This window comes from Carassius gibelio, chromosome A23, assembly GCF_023724105.1.
Source record: "Carassius gibelio isolate Cgi1373 ecotype wild population from Czech Republic chromosome A23, carGib1.2-hapl.c, whole genome shotgun sequence".
Lineage (NCBI taxonomy): Eukaryota > Metazoa > Chordata > Actinopteri > Cypriniformes > Cyprinidae > Carassius > Carassius gibelio.
Window position 1 is genome coordinate 16431056 of NC_068393.1, and position 17959 is coordinate 16449014.

Consider the following 17959-nt stretch of genomic DNA (forward strand, 5'->3'; position numbering starts at 1 on the left):
TTATAACTGCAGATCCTTTCTTCTAAAACAGGGAGCTGCTGGGTTCACCACTGGTGTGCCGTGTGGTCTGAGGGAGTGGAGCAGACTGAGGGTGAGGTGCTGATAAACGTGGATGAGGCAGTCATCTCAGGGATACAGCGGGTAGGCTGAGAGCTTCCGTTATCACTGCATTAAACCTAACAAATATTGCTTTATGGCAGGCAAATTGACTTTTCTTTCTTTTACTTGGCTTTTCTATCTCTGCTTCAGCCTTGTGACTATTGTAAAAGGATGGGTGCTACCATCCGGTGTCAGGCCGAAGGCTGCTCACGGTTCTACCACTTCCCCTGCTCGGCTGCGAGTGGATCATTCCAGTCCATGAAGCAGCTGGCGCTCCTCTGTCCAGAGCACATAGACAAGGCCGAGGAGATTGGTATTGAATTGCAACGGAACAGATGCGATATCATCAGTAAATAACATTTTGGTTTTAGTGGTGGCTGAGATGATGCTGTGTTTGTTTTGCAGCCGGAGAGGAAGCACGGTGTGCTGTGTGCGACTCCATTGGGGAACTGTCGGGGCTGTTATACTGTACGGGCTGTGGGCAGCACTATCATGATGCCTGTCTTGAGATAAGTGCCACACCACTTCAGCGGTCAGGTTGGCAGTGTCCCGAGTGCAAGGTGTGCCAGACCTGCAGGTATGTTTGAATGGCCATTGCATCTTAATCAAGTTTATATTATGAAACTTACTAGTGATGCACTGAAATGTTGGCAAAACTAAGTCCTCGCTTTCGAAGTAAATATGGTTTTGATGCTCTTTATTGTGGTAATGCACATCAGAAGATGTTGAAAGAAACAGTACAACTTACTGGAATGTATCATGTGTCATGCAATTGCTCAATGTATGTTTCAACCATGGAAAGACATTGGTAAAACAGCTTGTAAATGTATGCTACATTTACCTTAGGAAAGACTTTGAAGTGTCTGTAAACTTGCTAGTGAAATAGAAAAATCACTTTAGAGAGGAGCAGTTTGATAAATGAATGAACTGCATTACAGATGTATTACGTTTGACTTAACCTGTTGACTCTGAGTGAAGCTTTTATGTTTATATTTCAACAAGTCAACATAATTCTGTTATTAAAATTTGACATAAAACCGTTTTCATTTTCTGATTTTGCCCAAGTGCATCTGGATTTGTCAGGTGAAATACTATATTTATAATGGTGTTTGCAAAGACTTTGTAGTAAATATGTTTTTCAATAACATCCAGGCAACCAGGGGAGGATTCGAAGATGCTGGTTTGTGATGCTTGTGACAAGGGCTACCACACCTTCTGTCTACTGCCAGCCATAGACTCTGTGCCCCCTGATTCATGGAAGTGCAAAGTAAGCTTAAACCCATGACTCATTCTTAAATGCCCTTCATTTGTGTAATATCACCATTTAAGGCAGAAATCCGGCCTGTGCAATTTATTTACATAGTTGCTCTGCTCTTTTCTCATGCCTAAAACTGCATGGACAAACCGCTTGAATTTTTCAACCAAGGTTCCCCTAAAAATGAAATTTATGAAATTTATATGAAATTAATTTATTGTCGTTGAAACGGTAATACGTTTATCCAGTTGACATAAAACGTAATCCAAGCACTTTCAAAATGTGTGGTGATCTTTTTGTATGGTAGCCCTTCGAGCGATTGTGGCATGTACTGGTGATATCGGTTTGTACAGATGTTTGGCAAGTAGGAAAATGTGATTTTGTGAGTGAAATATCGCTCTATTGTTTGGTCTAACCTGATTTGCATGTCTCTTTCAGCGGTGCCGTGTGTGTATTGACTGTGGCATGCGAGGGGTAAAGCTTCCTGGCTCTGAACAGTGGTTCGAGAGCTACACAGTATGCGAGGGCTGCCAGCACAAGCGCACCTCTGTCTGCGGCGTGTGCAGTAAGGCCACGGAGCCCTCGGCCTCCCTGCAACATCGCTGTGCCATCTGCCACAGGTCAGTTTATGAACCTCTTTCCATAAAGAACAGGCAAGTGAGCAGCTTCATTGTCTGAAGCAGAGCGTTTAGTGCTGTACAAAGAAGCGGTCTACTAAAATGGAGGTGAGCTTTAAAGCGTGAAGCAGTGTTTGCCATGAAGTAAACAAACTGACTATCATTCGTCTCTTTGCATAAATCTAACTCGTGTTTGATGTCGTCTGCAGATGGGTACACAGTGATTGTGCCTCTCTGTCAGGACCTGCCGAGGAGAAATGCATCTGTGTGCTCTGCGAAGAAATCCCAGATGAGCCTCCAATCCAGTCTGAGGTGTTATCGACACAAGAAGATGAGAAAGCTGATTTAGAGGTGCCAATGGAATTGGGTATGTTACTTTAAGTTCCTATATATTTTTTTAAAATGCTCTGTTGGTTTCTCATAGGACTGTACATCCGTTTTGCGAGTCTCGTGTGATAAGGACTAAATACAGGTTTAAACAGGGTCCAAGACGTTATGTTGATGAGGTTTAATCTTTCAGCAGCCATTACTCCAGTCGCCATTCTAATATGATGATTCTGTGATGAATAGAAAGTTCTAAAGAGCAGAGTTGATTTTAAATCGAAATCTTCTGTAACACTATAAATGTATTTTGATTATTTGAACGCATCCTCACTGATTAAAAGTTACCTTCCTCAAACTTTTAGAAGGTAGTGTACCTGATGAATGCAAATTTGAAGTACAATTTAAGTGCATGAATTCAAATAATGAATTTCTGAACGCTGTATTGCAGTGTGTCCCCTGTGTAGTATGTGGTATAGAGGACTAGTTGGTGATACCCAGCCCTAGTTTCTGTTCCCTGTGGAAAGAGTATTATTGACTGATATTAGATGTGGATATTGAGCCGATGCGTTTCATTTTAGGGACAGAGCTTGAAGTGGTCGAAACGGCAGAAGTGAAAGAAAGCATTATGGAGGAGAAACTACGGCCGGAAGGTGCTGAGGGCTCCACAGAGACTAATGTGCACAGTGAGGTCTCTACAGAGCAGCAGGCCCCTTCAGCTACGGTTTCAGGTACATTTCAAAACCCACTCCAGTAGTTCAGGGTTTTATGTTTTAATAACATTTACACTGGCCCTGCAATGAAAATGGTTCTTTTTATTTTATTACATGAGTTTATTATTTTTGAGAATTGTATGTAACTATAGTGTAACAGTGGAAAAAATGTGCCTGTTGACTTTTGTAGAAGTTGATGGAAAAGAAAAAGAGGAGACAACTACCATTGAAACAGTGGTTACAGAGGCCATTGTGGAAAAATCTGAGGATACTCAGGACCCTCCTGTGAAGGAGAGCCCAGACAGTCCTGAACCGGACACTATAGAGGAAGCCCAACCTGATGTAGCTGAAACTAACATAGACAGGCAGGAGGAGCTGCAAGGGCAAGACAGTACTCTTCAGACAGAGATGGAGTCAATCTGTAAAGAGGAGACTACAGAAACAAACCCTCCAACAAGCCTATGTTCTCAGTCTTCTCAAATCACACTCCCTGTTTTGGAAGAAGCAGAGCCAGTTGTTATGGACTTGGAAGAGGTGGGATCTGAGGCACGGCAAGAGGAGGCGATAGAGCGGACTCCTCCTCCTGCTCCTCAAACAGAAATGCCCCCTGCATCCGACACTGATGATAGAATGGGCCAATCTGAGGATGAAGATGAGGAGGATGAGCAGGGGTTGGAGGAATCCTTAGAGGAGTCGTTCCTCAAAGATGACAGTCAAGGAGACGATGACCAGTCCAGGAAGGAGATGCAAGAGGATATGAAGCCGGAGCTGGTCCTCGATGAGACATCCAACATTAGCCACGGTGACGAGAGCAGCAGCGGTTTCCTCGGCTCGCCGGCTGAGGCAGACTCTCAGATGCTGTCCATGGAACTCAGCCTGGTGCCGGCTGGCAGGACCCGTTCTGATTCGCTGCTAACCGAAACGGAGGACTCGTTGCCTTTTGATCCACTGAAGCCCGATGGAGATAAAGTGAAGCGCAGAGGTTCTCCAGGACGCTCACGGGTAAAGCAGGTGGTTGTCGGACACCAAACTTTTTTTTTTCTCTAAGTGATGTTGCATTCTGATTGGTTTGGATACCCCTCTAGTAAAAAAAAAAAAAAGGTAGTAATTTTGATGTTGATGCATTTATTTTTTGACATTTCAGGGCAGAGGCAGTGGTTTCCCAGGGAAGCGGCGGCCACGTGGCGGCAGCAGTGGAAGTAGTAGTGGAAGAGGCCGTGGACGGTCGCGTCTCAAAGCAATGGCCTCTTGCATTGATGCTTTTCTAGTAAGTTTTTCACTTCATCTGCCAGCTCTTCCTTTACTAGTATTTTAAAGCACATTTCTCTTTGTTGTAAATTACAGCTGTTAATTTGAACTGTATAACAACATTTTAATCCCTCATTAAAAATGTTTTTTTTTTTTGTTGTTTAGTGTTACTGATTATAATATGTGAATTATTCTAAAAATAATTCTAAAAGCAGTGTTGTTGTTAACCAAATTTATTTAAAATAAATTCCTTAATTGAAATAATGAAATGAAAATAAAATATTAAGAAATATTAGATGCAAAACCTGAATGTAAATGAAAAATGTTGCCTTGGAAACTGACTGAAATTAGTTTAGATGCTAAAATACCAAAGAGACTAAAGTTATTAAAACTGAAAGGAAAATAGAACTTGGACAAATAGAAAAAAACAATAAAGGGACTTTCGGTTTTGCCTTCCCTGAGATAGCTGCATTTTAATATAGCTCTCGACTATCTTGAGGGTTTTATTAAGCAATTTATCATGATTCAAATAATGAATGTCCGAGTTAATAAAAAAGGATGAAACACAGTAAATGCAGTAAAAAGGAGGAAACTGATAAAAATGTGGTCAAAATTCTTGAGAAAAGACCTGACTAATCTTAGCGCAAGATAAGCACTTCAGAAGATCATGGCAACATCCGAAATATTGCTTGCGTACATATTAACAAGACAGCGCCAACTGGAAAAAAAGTGTGAGGGTTTGGAGAGTCGGTCACGGAGGTCAAATAAATGTAATTTAGAGAGTAAAAGAAGTAATTGATGGAGACAGGAGTATGACAGATTTTGTGGATCGTATGTTAAAAGACCTCCTCGATATCCATACTGACCAAGATCTTGGCATTGTGGCTCCAGTAGATCTTAAATCCTCCCCCAGGTCAATTGTCGTTGAATTTCTCCCCTTCCCAACTAAGAAGCGAATGCATTTCAAGGCATGGAGCTAAAAAATGCCCTTAAATATAGGGAACACCATCTCTCTGGACAATGACTACTACTTGGATATTCAGCGCTGATGTAAAGAATGCAGAAAAAGACTATTAAAAGAACTGCACATAAAGTTCAGATCCCCATACCCCGCATCACTCAAAAGCGTTCCTGGAAACAGGTGAGAAGACTCTGCGTGGGAAGCTGCAGACAGACTGAAACATCTGGGAATAAAAGTACATTTCTGGGAAAACAAACTAATGAAAAAGGAATTATCCCAGGTTGGATGGTCGGCACACGGACAGATTAGTTGCAAGCGCTTCATACATGTAGTGCTGAAGGACATGAGAGACTTTATTTGGGGTAGTGGTAATACCGTTTACAATATGCACCTAATGTGTTTCGTATAAACCCCTGTCTTTAGCAAGTAAGGCTCTGAGGAATAATTGTACAGAATAAGGGATGATTGACATCTGGAAACGGAGTACATCATAGAGATAGAGACACTATATTTTATTCTGACTCAAATGCTTCATACTCTAGGGTAGACTATTTTTTGTGTAACATTCATAACATTATATTATCAGATCACGCACCCGTATCAGTGGTATGGAACATTGGAAGGGGAGTTTTTTAGAACATATGGCAGTTAAACACTTTTTTTTTGTTAGGGCAATCAGCATTTCAAATTAATACTGAGTCTGAATTTAGGCAATATTTGGATATAAATGATTGTTTTAATTTTAGAAACCAGATTTGTCCTTTGCTAGCAGAGGCATGCGCTGATGCACATAAGAACTGTAATGTGCCATCAATGTGCAAAGAAGCTGTCATTTCTGTTATTCATAAAGACTGAAAAGATCCCACTGATTGTGCTGGATTTAGATCCATGGCTCTTCTCAATACTGATGGTAAATCATTGATGTCAGTCTTGGCAAAAAAAAAAGTAAACACTGTAATAACGTTTCTTGATACATAATGATCAGACTGGATTTATAACTGGCTGACTTTTGCAAAATAACATTCATAGGTTATTTAATATAAAAGCTTGTGATCGCGGTAATCCCAACATGGTGCACAATAAATCCCGAAAACGGCCACTACCTCTTGTGCTTATCAGTGAAATAAACCAAGGTTCTGGAAGTTTAAATGCATATATTATATTTACAGCAAACCATGACTGCAGACACTGGACTTAGCAAAGAAGAAGATGAGGAGGAAGATGATACCATGCAAAATACTGTGGTACTTTTCTCCAACACTGATAAGTTTGTCCTGCAGCAGGTATGAATTTAACTTTCATTATTCCACTCTGACTATCTATAAAATTCAGCATCATGAGTGACAGTTTATTGATTGGTCTCTCTCTTTTTTTTTATGTCTGTAACAGGACATGTGTGTAGTGTGTGGTAGTTTTGGACAGGGTGTGGAGGGCCAGCTTCTAGCCTGTGCTCAGTGTGCACAATGTTATCATCCATACTGTGTGAACAGCAAGGTAAGCTTTTAAATGATCTATTCTGTTTGATTACCGGCATTATACACAGACACTCATTATTTTTTTATTTGGATGTCTCCTCTCTAGATCACGAAGATGATGTTGAGAAAAGGCTGGCGTTGTCTTGAGTGCATTGTGTGCGAGGTGTGTGGGAAGGCTTCAGATCCTGCCCGTTTGCTGCTTTGTGACGACTGTGATGTCAGCTATCACACTTATTGCTTGGACCCACCCTTACAGACTGTGCCCAAGGGAGGCTGGAAGTGCAAATGGTGTGTCATTGCCTCCGTATATTTTATATGTGTCATGAGCTCACAGAGAATGTGTGGTAACCAAAGCAGTGTTTATCCCTTTTAGGTGTGTGTGCTGTATGCAGTGTGGTGCTAGCTCTCCTGGGTTCCACTGTGAGTGGCAAAATAACTACAATCACTGCGGCCCTTGTGCCAGCCTGGTAACCTGTCCTGTGTGTCGTGAGAACTTCATGGAAGAGGAACTGCTTCTGCAGTGCCAGCACTGTGACAGGTGCGGAATGCATAATTTTCTTTTATTAATATAGTATACTTTTATTCAGCAAGGATGCTTTAAATTGATAAACAATGAAAGTTCTTTTAAACGTAAAAATCGTGTAAAAATGTGTCATGGTTTCCAAAAATATACACTACCGGTCAAAAGTTTGGGATCAGTAAGACTTTAAATAAATGCAGCTTTGATGAACATAAGAGACTTCTTTCAAAAACATTAATCAAACATACAGGAAAAAAAAAGCTAATCTTGCAAAATGTTATTACAATATAAAATAATGGTTTCTATTTTAATATTCTTTAAAATATAATTTATTTCTGTGATTCAAAGCTGAATTTGTCGCTCCAGTATAAAGTGTCACATGATCCTTAAGAAATCATTGTAATATGCTGATTTTTTTATTAGAATTATCAATGTTTGCAACAGTTGTGCTGCCAAATATTTTTTTGAATACTTCAATACATTTTTCCGGATTCTTTGATGATTAAAAAGTTAAAAAGAACACCATTTATTTGAAATATAATTATTTTCTAACAATAAAAATCTTTGCAATCACTTAAGTTAACATCCTTGCTGAATAAAAGTTTTTAATTTCAAAAATAGAAATAATAAAAACTCCAAACTTTTGGACTGCAGTGATATTGTTAGAATTGATTCGTATTTTATATTTATATATTTTATTTATATATATCTGCTTTTAGCAGATGCTTTTATCCTAAACGACTTCCAGTGCATTCAGGCTATACTTTTTCTTTTTTTGTTCTTTTCAGTATGTTTGTTCCCTGGAATTGAACCAATGACCTTTTGCTCTGCTTATGCCTGAGCTACAGGAACACATTTTTAATAAATGCTCTTCTTTTAAATTAAGCAGCACAAAAGTTTCCAGCATTGGTAATAAATCAGCATATGAAGGACCAAAATTAAAAATCCCAAACTTGATCGGTAGTGTATAAAAAAAGTTGCACAACTGTTTTTAACAATGATAACAAATAATGTATCATGAGCACCAAATCAGCATATTAGAATTATTTCTGAGGGATCATATCATCACATGAATAAATAATATTTTAGAATATTAAAACAGAAAAATGTTGTTTTATATTGTACTTATGCATCACAATATTATTGCTTTCGCTATTTTTGAATAAAATGCAGCCTTGGTGAGCATTAGAGACTTATTACGTTTATGTTTCTTTGCTTTGTAGATGGGTTCATGCTGTATGTGAGAGTCTTTACACTGAGGATGAAGTGGAACAAGCATCTGATGAGGGCTTTGCCTGTACAGCCTGCACTCCATATGTCCCCAGGCCTGTTGGTGAGTTTCATTGAGCTTTTGATTGCAGGTAAATTTGAGAGGAAAGTTGTGGCCTAATGGTTAGACATTTGGACTCATAATCCAAAGGTTGTGAGTTCAAATATGTGCCCAGCATGGATTGTAGGTAGGGGGAGTGAATGTACAGAGCTCTCTCCATCCTCAATACCATGACTGAGGTGCCCTTGAGCAAGGCACTGCACTGCACCCCGGGCGCCGCAGCATAAATGGCTGCCCACTGCTCCGGGTGTGAGTTTACTGCTGTGTGTGTGCGCTTAGGATGGGTTAAATGCAGAGCACAAATTCTGAGTATGGGACACCATATGTCACTTTCACTTTTTCACTTTAATCCAAATTTAAATTCAAGCAAAATAAGTAAAAATTTAAATGTTACGTTTCCCATAATAATACCCTTTATCGATCTCTTAGTGGAGTATCCTATGATGTCAGCCTTCAAAATGAAAGAACCAGGTATGTAAATGTTTGATAGCTGTCAGGCATTCTTCTATTAGCTATTTGTTATTATCAAATTATTTTATATGACTTAATCTCGGTTTCTCCATCTACTCACTCATAGAGCCACAATTTTATCGTCTGGAAGGAGTCTGGTTAACAGAGAGTGGTATGTCTTTATTGCGAAGCATGTCCATGTCACCTCTGCACAAGCGCAGACAGCGCCGGTCCCGACTGGGCACCATGTGTATCGATGAATTGAAAGAAGGCGATGCAGATGGTGATGAGGGTAAAGGTCAGTTTATCATCAAGTTTAATTATTCTGTATACTGGATGATAACCAATTATATAGGTTGCAAGTGAAGTGTGGTGCAATGATTATAAATGTCTGAAGACCTTACTGGAACTTTGTGTTAAATCAGTATACTGACTCACTGCCATTGATTGATTGAGAATGCAAATAATAAGACACTGAAACTGTAATAGGAGGTGCAGAAGCAATGGAATGTGAGCCTAAGCTAGAAGCCCCTGGGAGCCCAGATAGGGAAGGAGGAGTGGACCGAGAAACTGGTGCAGATGGAGGTGTAGAGGGCATGGCTGACTGTGAAACTCTCAAAGGAGGAGCAGAGGAGACTGAAGACGGGAAGAAGAGAAAGCGTAAACCATACAGACCAGGTCACTGAGCTGTTTCATGTCCCTAATGACTCTATCAGTTGTTCATGCTTTGAAAGAAATGGTTAATAATGTGATCTTTCTTTCTTTCACTTGTAGGGATCGGAGGGTTCATGGTCCGGCAAAGAAAGTGTCACACACGAATGAGGAGGAGTCTGTCTGCCTCTGGTGATGGTGTTCCTGAAGGTCAAACAGCTGAAACAAAACTTGAGGAAGGCAAGTGTGGCCAAATGGGTGTTCACAATGTCCCAGCAAACACCAGCAACCAGTGTCGGTTAAATGTTATTGGATCAGTGTGTTAACCTTGTTACCACAAACTGAATATGATTTTTTTTTTGAGTCTTGGAATGTTTTGAGTTTGTTTTCAACGAACTATGATGTTATCTGATGTGAACGCAAACCTCTAATGGCCTTGCCAACTGCATTAAAATAAATGTTTGTGGGCACAACTGCCTGGGGCTGTAAGTCTTGATTGACTGGGAAAGTGTTTTAATCTGTATGTATTGGATCATAACACTCAGGAAATATGAACTGTATTTGTAAATATAATTGTTTTTGTACAGTATAAATGTAACTTTTTTTCCTTACAGCTTTAACCCAGCATCCTCTTGAGATCCAAAGAGATCACCAAACCTTTGTAAAACTCCTGTCAATAGTCATTTTTTTTCTAATTTAGGACCACATCCTGACATACCTCTCGACGTGCCAGAGGCAAAAACGGCAGAGGGAGAGGGCGAGCAAGCCAAAAAGCGCAGGGGTAGAAAGAAGAGCAAGTTGGAGGACATGTTTCCTGCATACCTACAGGAGGCTTTCTTTGGCAAGACATTACTTGATCAGAGTAAGAGAGCTTTTCTTGCTCCTCCAACCCAAAGGCATACGCAGGGCATTCTGAGACCTCCACTCCCTGGGCTTTGTGCCAAAAATACAGCTTCTGAACCAGGTAAGACACTACATCAGTCATACAATTTTGAGAATAATAAAGTTAGAACAGACAAAGATGTAAACGTTTTGTTTCATTTTGTTCTTACAGTTGAAGCCACAGTCAGGCCATCTGGTCTGCCTGTAGAACTAAAGCAAGAGGGTGAGGGATCCAAGCCTCCAGGAGATCGAGCAGGTGGGATTTTTGAGATCGAGGTACTTCAGTATTTTGGCAATGAATGTTATCAGAACATATTTAACGTGCATAACATTTTGTAGCAGAAGGGCAAGGAGCAAGTATGCAACTTTCCGACAAAGATCTGAGCTCAGGAGATACACATGGGTCTGATTTTCAGAAGAATGAAGGTCATTTCTTTTGTTAACAAAGCAAGTGAGGTACCTGGTGTCATGAACAGTTGTGTTACTCAGAAGACCTCCCTTTCACCCACCAGATCACCCTCAGGGACTAGAAGGTCAGGACTCTCAGCAGTTTTTCCAGAAAGTACTTGGACCTACTGAGGGAAGCGGCACAACTGGGCCTCTTCAGCCAAGCATTAAGCCGGTTCAGGAGGGTGACTCAAATCAAAGTACTTGCCCTCAAAGAAACCTTCTTGGTATGGGCAGAATTTCATATTACTCAGATTTGTTATAAATGTCAGATTTCTACACTTTAAAAAAAATCACCATAATTTAACTACAGGTGCTTCCTTATCTGGCTCACTACCCTCATCTGGTATGATGGACTCTTTTTCAGGTCTCTCCCAGTCACCCTTTTTCGACATACGGTAAGCAGTAGATTTGCTTTATCTTCTCGCTTTGGTCCCCTAATGAATTTCTCGTCTTTTATATGTCCTTTTTTGTTTATTTGTTTAATCTTCAGTGATCGAGGTGGCCTTTTCAGTCCAGACCAGGATGAGGAAAGCCCATGGGCAACACCATCCACTCCAGCCACCCCTTCCACTCCTCCAACTCCTACTGAACAGGAAAGTGATGGCCTCTCGTACAATCAGCGCAGTCTGCAGCGTTGGGAGAAGGATGAGGAATTGGGAAATCTATCTACCATCTCTCCTGTACTGTATGCCAACATGAACTTCCCTAGTCTCAAACAGGACTACCCTGGTTAGTATTAAACATACTTTAAAATGTGTTGTAGAGGGCGCATCTGTTAATTCCTTCCTTAATTTGGTAATCCCTTTTAGGCTCACTTCATTATTTATTTTCTATCCTTAGACTGGGCCAGTCGCTGTAAACAAATAATGAAGATATGGAGAAAGGTATCAGCTGCAGACAAGGTTCCTTTTCTGGTAGGTGCAAGTTTGAACCTATAGTGTAACTAAATTTATAGTACTGTGTCTGTTCTCTAACAGTTTTCTGTTGTTTACAATTCTTCCATTATTCATTCAGCAAAAAGCCAAAGATAATAGGGCTGCTCAGAGAATAAACAAGGCACAGAAGGTAAGTGGCCTTTTCTTCAAATGAAATCTATAATAATTTGAAGTGGTTGCAGTGTAATTGTGAATATTTTTCTTTATTCTAATCAACAGCAGGCAGAGAGTCAAGTATGTCGGCCTATCAAAACTGAGCCTGGCCGTATTAAAGGCCAGCGGCCTAATTTGCACCTCCAAATTCCTCCAGCCTCAGGCTCTATATCCACTCCCTCCCAGCCGAGCTCTGCTGAGAGTCCTTACCCTCTTGCTCCTGACTCTGCATCTTCAGCCTTTTTTCCTGATGGACCCCTCAAGACTCCTTGCTCAGCTGATGCACAGACAGACCCATTTTCTAAACTTCCCTCTCAGTCTCCACACCTTCAGTCTCAGCCATCCACCCCATACTCACAGCCTTCTTCCAGCCCTTTGCCAGCCTCTTCCTCAGGATATCCTATGCCTGGCCCACCGGGTGCTACTCAGGGACGCCCAGCCAGCTTTGGCTCCCTTGACATGCAACCAGGGACTCCTAGCAGGGCCCAGCAGGTTGACCCATTCTTTAAACCACAACAGCAGATTCCCAAACCTCAGGAGGCCTTAGGTCCACCTGAGAGTCCTCGACCTAGGCCTGGTGGGCCTGGAGACTCGCAGATGTTCTCACCGCCTCATACAACCCATTGTGGTGACCCTTACCATGGCCAGCATGGAGCTAGCCGACAAGATCATGCTTCATCTCCGTCATCATCTGCACTAGCTTCTTCACCTGCTGGGGTGGGCCCAAATAGGGCAGAAATGAATGCCCCATCTCCACGTTCTTTTGGCCGGCAAGACCTAAGCTCTGGTTCACCTGCTAGTTTGGACTCTGGAGATGGGTTATTCAAAGCCCCCATGACCCCTCGTATGCATCAGGGGGATGCAGGTGGATTGTCTGTTTCACACCCTTCAGGTGCCTCTCCTCATCATCTTCCTGAGAGCTACCGCCAATCTCCCTCAACGTTTTCTGACCCTTATGCCCAGCCTCCTCTCACACCGCGACCTCAATCAGGTGATGGCTCCTCTCCTCTACCCCAGAGATTTCCTGCACCTCAGCAAGAAACATATTCAAGATTACCTTCCAGCCCTCAATCACAAGGCAGTTCTCAATCGCCTCTCACACCAGGAACCATTTCCAATGATGTGCTTTCTGTGCAGTCACCAGCCACTCCACGCTTCCAGTCACCTGACCCTTACTCCCGTCCACCTTCACGACCTCAGTCCAGAGATTCCTTCGCTTCATTACATAAACCCCCCCGCCCATCTTCTGTAGCACCAGAAGGTAGCTCCCCTTTTAGAGGTTCACCACATCATAGCCAGCAACCCCCCTGTTCACCCTCAGTAGCAGATCCGCTCTCTGGAAAACCCCCATTCAGCTGCAGTCCTGGTGTAGGACTTCAAATGGGCCAGCAACAAGTAGTTGGCCAGCAGCAGATGATGACTCCTCAGCAAGCTCAGGTCCACCTCCCACAGCCACAGTCCCAGACACAACCAGTGGGTGCTGAATTTAACTCAAGAATAACACTTCCACCTGGAAACCAAGATACAGCTGTGAGGGCAACAGATGCCCCACATTTACCCAACTTGCCAGGGGTGCAGGATATATCAGACCTGTCAAGTGGACAGGATCCAGCTCTCATGAACCTTAGTCCATCTGAGTTAGAAAAGCACAGACAGGTAAAGTAGACACCTATAGATATTTAAATTCAAAAGTTTTTGGATAGATTGAGGTAGGTTTTAACTTTACTTTTGTTAATTTTTTTTATTACTTTTGTTTTGTGGACCAGAAGCAAAAGTTGAGGGAGTTTTTGATAAGACAAAAAATGCAGAGAAACTCTCTTCGCCAAGAGAAGGAAGCACCTGTAGTGGGTAATCCTGCTCAGAGTTGGCCAGGTGGGGAAATGACGGCCTTTCAGCAAGACAAAAGCCAGAGAGCACCACCTCCTTACCCTCAGGTATTGAAACTGAATTAATTTTGAATGTGATGTACTGAATCTGAAAAAATTGTTTGCTGTGTGTTTAAAGGGCCCCACAATTTGGTCCATATTTTTGTGATATATTGCCTGTAATATTATTGCCAACGTATTCCATCACAGATATTTATGGTGGTTTTAATTTATTTTCAAATGTTAATCCATCAATCTTTTATTTTGGTGGAAAATCAAAAGGATCCCTTAAACCTTCTCTTTTGTTGACAGCAGACAGTTTATAAGTGCTTCTCATTACAAGTTTGGGAAAATGGTTGCTGCATATTTCATTCTAAAATGCACTCTGTAAACTACTCAAACTCCGAGTACATGCAGAGATGAGTTCATGTGGAGCAACATTTATTTAAAATAATTTGCGGTCTTTGTGATTTTTGGTTTTGTTTTTATTGATTGTGCAATCCTATAGTAAACATTCAAAAGTGTTTTGTTAGTTGGCGTAACATCATCATTTGTCCACCAGGACAGAGCTGTAGTTGCTCAGGCAGCCCTTGCCACCAGGATGCCTCTGCCAGTGGGAGCAATGGATGAAAAGCTCTGCCGCCCACCTCCTTCTGGGACACCAGCAACTATGGACCCCAGTGCATTAAGGTAGACTGAACTAAATAAATGCAACTTATTTTGATTCCTTTGTGTTTTTACACAGTCCTTGTACATGTTAGATCCATGCTAATCATTTCATAATCAACACTTTTTCTTGTAGGCAAGCTGGGCCTAATATTTCTCAGGGGATGTATCCTCGTCCACCATTTCCTGCACAGTGGCAAAACCAAGGTGCTCCCCGTAGGTTCCCACAACAGTCTATGATGGAAGCAGTTCCAAGGCAGCACCTTAATACTCCCATCAACAATCCGCTCAACATGCAGTCCATGCCGAATATGCCCAATCCTTTGACTGGGGTTCCAGGCACTGGCACAGAGACTGTACACAGCCATGTGTCGGGAGCTCCCCCTCAGTTTATAGAGCTGAGGCATAATTCACAGAGGATGCCACTGGGTCCTCAGTATATGCAAAGGGCGCCTGTACCTAGACCACGCATGTTTCTTCCACAGCAGGAAATGAATGCTGGTTTTGTTCAGCAGAATTTACCCCCGTCTCTGGATGCTTCAGCGGAGGGAATGCGTAATCCCAGAATTGGTTTACAGCAGGGTGGCATGAACCTACTGATGCAACAACAACCCCCTTCTCAGTCTCAACTACAGTCACAGCAGGTGCCCACTACTACACCCAAAACTCCCATTTCTCACACTACTACTCAGCTTCCTCAAACAAGTAGAATAGTAGGTCAGCAGACTGTTGTAAATCCGGTTGACCTACCTGAGTCTGACCTAGGGCTAGGTGATACAGTGGCAGAAACTGGAGTGGAGGATGATGATCTTGCTACTCTTGACCTGGATCCTGATAAAGCTGATGATGATTTGGGAAACCTTGGCAATCTTGAGACCAATGATCCTCATTTGGATGATCTGCTCAACAGTGATGAATTTGATTTGCTGGCTTACACTGACCCTGAGCTTGATCAGGGTGATCCCAAAGATGTTTTCTCTGACCAGCTGCGACTTGTAGAAGCAGAGGGGGAAGGACCAGGGTCTTCTGCTAATGTAGACATCAAGGTTGAAGAGAAACCAAAAGTGGCTATAGCTTCCAAGGACATGCACACAACTGCCATTCAACCACCTTTAAAGACTGAAAGTTCATGTACCAGTACTCCAAAGGCAGAGTCTTCTGATGCCATTAGGCTATCCTCTGTAAAACTTGAAGACAAGGGATTGATTGAACAACAACAGTCAGGACAAGCTCCTGTTAAAGATGACAATCAACCAGAGACTGCAACTGCTTCATTGAACACAGTCCGTTTAGGTGGTTTACCTTTTCCTCTTCAAAGCCAGTCTTTTCCACCAGCTGCACCACATCCCGACCTGGGTGATGATCCACTTGGATTGCCAGATGCTGGCCACCACTCTACAGCAGATGATCTTGACAAAGTGGAGAGCTCACTGGAAGTTAGTGAATTACCTTTGTTAATACAAGACCTTTTGGAGCATGAAAAGAAGGAGCTACAGAAACAACAGCAGCAACAGCAGTTAGGTGCTCTGCAAGGAGGGATTGCTAGTCAACCTCACAGCATTCAGAATCAGCAACAGCCTCCACAAGGGACAAATCAAATTATGATGCCACAACACCACCATCCATCCCAAGGCATAGTGCCTCAAGCAGGTATGGTGCCCAGGCCACCTCACGTGTTACCACAACAGCAGCAGAGGTTAATTGGTGCTGCAGTGCCTTCACCTCCCCATGCAGCGATGGGACAACAGCAAGGCATTTTACGGGGTGTGCAGCATGGTAGAATTCATCCTGGTCTTACTCCACAGCAGCAAACAGCAACACAAACACATATTGTCAAACAGCAGAACTTGACCAGCAGCTTTTTCCCAGATAAAGGTGTGCTGAGTTCCATCCACTTGTGGTTATTCTTATTTTTGTTTCCCAATAATGAACGTGTTTTTGTAAATATAAATATATTTTTTCTCAGATCTGGAAAATTTCATGACAGATGACATAATGGATCCTATCGCAAAGGCTAAAATGGTTGCTCTGAAAGGAATTAAAAGGGTGTTGGCTCAAGATCCTATTGGTGTACCACCAGGAATGAATAGGTACTGTTTTTGTCTTTGACACAATTTCATAAAAAGTGTTTGGTCTTAAGTGTTATGTATTTCCATATAAAGTGAAAATATAAAAAAAGGTTACTTTTTAGTAGATTATCCATTTATAAATAAGCCTGTAGATAGCTCAGACATAAGAAAAACAACTGTCTAAGCAAGTTTTTTTTTTTCAGTTTAAATCAGGAAATTGTTTTACAAATTTTGAGAGATGCAATATAGTTTATGAATTTTTTTTTTTTTTTTTCATAATTTGAATTTGAATAATTTGGTACACAATTCATATGTGGTAGATGCATTATGCATTTACCACACATCTATTATAGTTCTTTAATATAGTAATTTAGATTGAAATGTATGATTTAGATGTAGTTTTGTTCCTTTGTTAAATAATTTGCTGGTTGATATTTCAAATGAATTGCTCACTTCAGTTCTGTTTCAGATTTAATTTAGGTTTTATTTAACTTTAGGCAACAGGTATCTCTTTTGGCTCAGAGGCTAACCTCAGCCCCTGGAAATGAGGATTCCCAGGCTCAGCTTGCACCTGGGTCTTCCAAGGTAGGTTTAGTATTCTTCTGTAGTAAACATTTCATTTGAATTTAATATAGTGCCTTAACCTTAATCCTCCTGTTTCAGGAAGGAGAAGGCAGCATCCAGGTTCAAGCAAGACCAAATCCTCCGCAATTTGGCATCATCAGTATGTTTTGAATTTAAATTGTATATATTTTTTGTATACCAACCCTTCAATGCTATTATTACCCTTTCCCTTATTTATTACATTACGTTCCCTGTGTAAATGCATATTTAGAGTCCTATGATTTTAGCGGAGCAGAAACCGATCTTGACAATAAAATGGAGTTCTAATTTCTGGTTGCAAAAATTGGATTGTGTTGCATAGTAGAAAACATAAGTTGCTCAAAATTTTGCAAACTATATAGACAGACATTCTGCATTCAGGTTGTAGACAGTTCAGTTTATTTCATGTTGTTAATATTCTTGGGCCATCATGCTTCTAACAGATGATGCTGAACAGCACCAATATGAAGAATGGCTTGTACACACCCAGCAGTTGCTGCAAATGCAGTTGAAGTTCTTAGAAGAGCAAATTGGAGCACATCGTAAATCCCGTAAAGCTCTGTGTGCTAAGCAGCGTACTGCAAAGAAAGCTGGACGTGAATTTGCAGAAGCAGATGCTGAAAAGCTCAAACTGGTCACTGAGGAACAAAGTAAGATCCAGAAACAGTTGGACCAGGTATGCAAAATATCTTTTCA

The 17959-nt window shown here is 41.4% G+C and overlaps 1 protein-coding gene across 1 annotated transcript in view; it reads left to right on the plus strand.

Moving 5' to 3' along the window:
* The window catches only part of LOC127945167 (histone-lysine N-methyltransferase 2D), a 36325-nt gene that overhangs the window by 5923 nt on the left and 12443 nt on the right, over positions 1-17959 (plus strand). The window contains exons 5-38 of the mRNA XM_052541759.1: positions 32-141; positions 250-412; positions 505-676; positions 1252-1366; positions 1793-1974; positions 2181-2338; positions 2874-3023; positions 3196-4007; positions 4150-4272; positions 6384-6497; positions 6604-6708; positions 6796-6977; positions 7063-7227; positions 8433-8542; positions 8969-9010; positions 9117-9287; positions 9479-9667; positions 9764-9880; positions 10341-10604; positions 10695-10778; positions 10862-10948; positions 11035-11196; positions 11283-11367; positions 11463-11701; positions 11813-11886; positions 11987-12037; positions 12127-13716; positions 13827-13994; positions 14488-14615; positions 14728-16466; positions 16558-16681; positions 17158-17245; positions 17324-17384; positions 17707-17939. Of these exons, the coding sequence (XP_052397719.1) occupies positions 32-141; positions 250-412; positions 505-676; positions 1252-1366; positions 1793-1974; positions 2181-2338; positions 2874-3023; positions 3196-4007; positions 4150-4272; positions 6384-6497; positions 6604-6708; positions 6796-6977; positions 7063-7227; positions 8433-8542; positions 8969-9010; positions 9117-9287; positions 9479-9667; positions 9764-9880; positions 10341-10604; positions 10695-10778; positions 10862-10948; positions 11035-11196; positions 11283-11367; positions 11463-11701; positions 11813-11886; positions 11987-12037; positions 12127-13716; positions 13827-13994; positions 14488-14615; positions 14728-16466; positions 16558-16681; positions 17158-17245; positions 17324-17384; positions 17707-17939 (8357 nt within the window). The remainder of the gene's footprint in view (positions 1-31; positions 142-249; positions 413-504; positions 677-1251; positions 1367-1792; positions 1975-2180; positions 2339-2873; positions 3024-3195; positions 4008-4149; positions 4273-6383; positions 6498-6603; positions 6709-6795; positions 6978-7062; positions 7228-8432; positions 8543-8968; positions 9011-9116; positions 9288-9478; positions 9668-9763; positions 9881-10340; positions 10605-10694; positions 10779-10861; positions 10949-11034; positions 11197-11282; positions 11368-11462; positions 11702-11812; positions 11887-11986; positions 12038-12126; positions 13717-13826; positions 13995-14487; positions 14616-14727; positions 16467-16557; positions 16682-17157; positions 17246-17323; positions 17385-17706; positions 17940-17959) is intronic.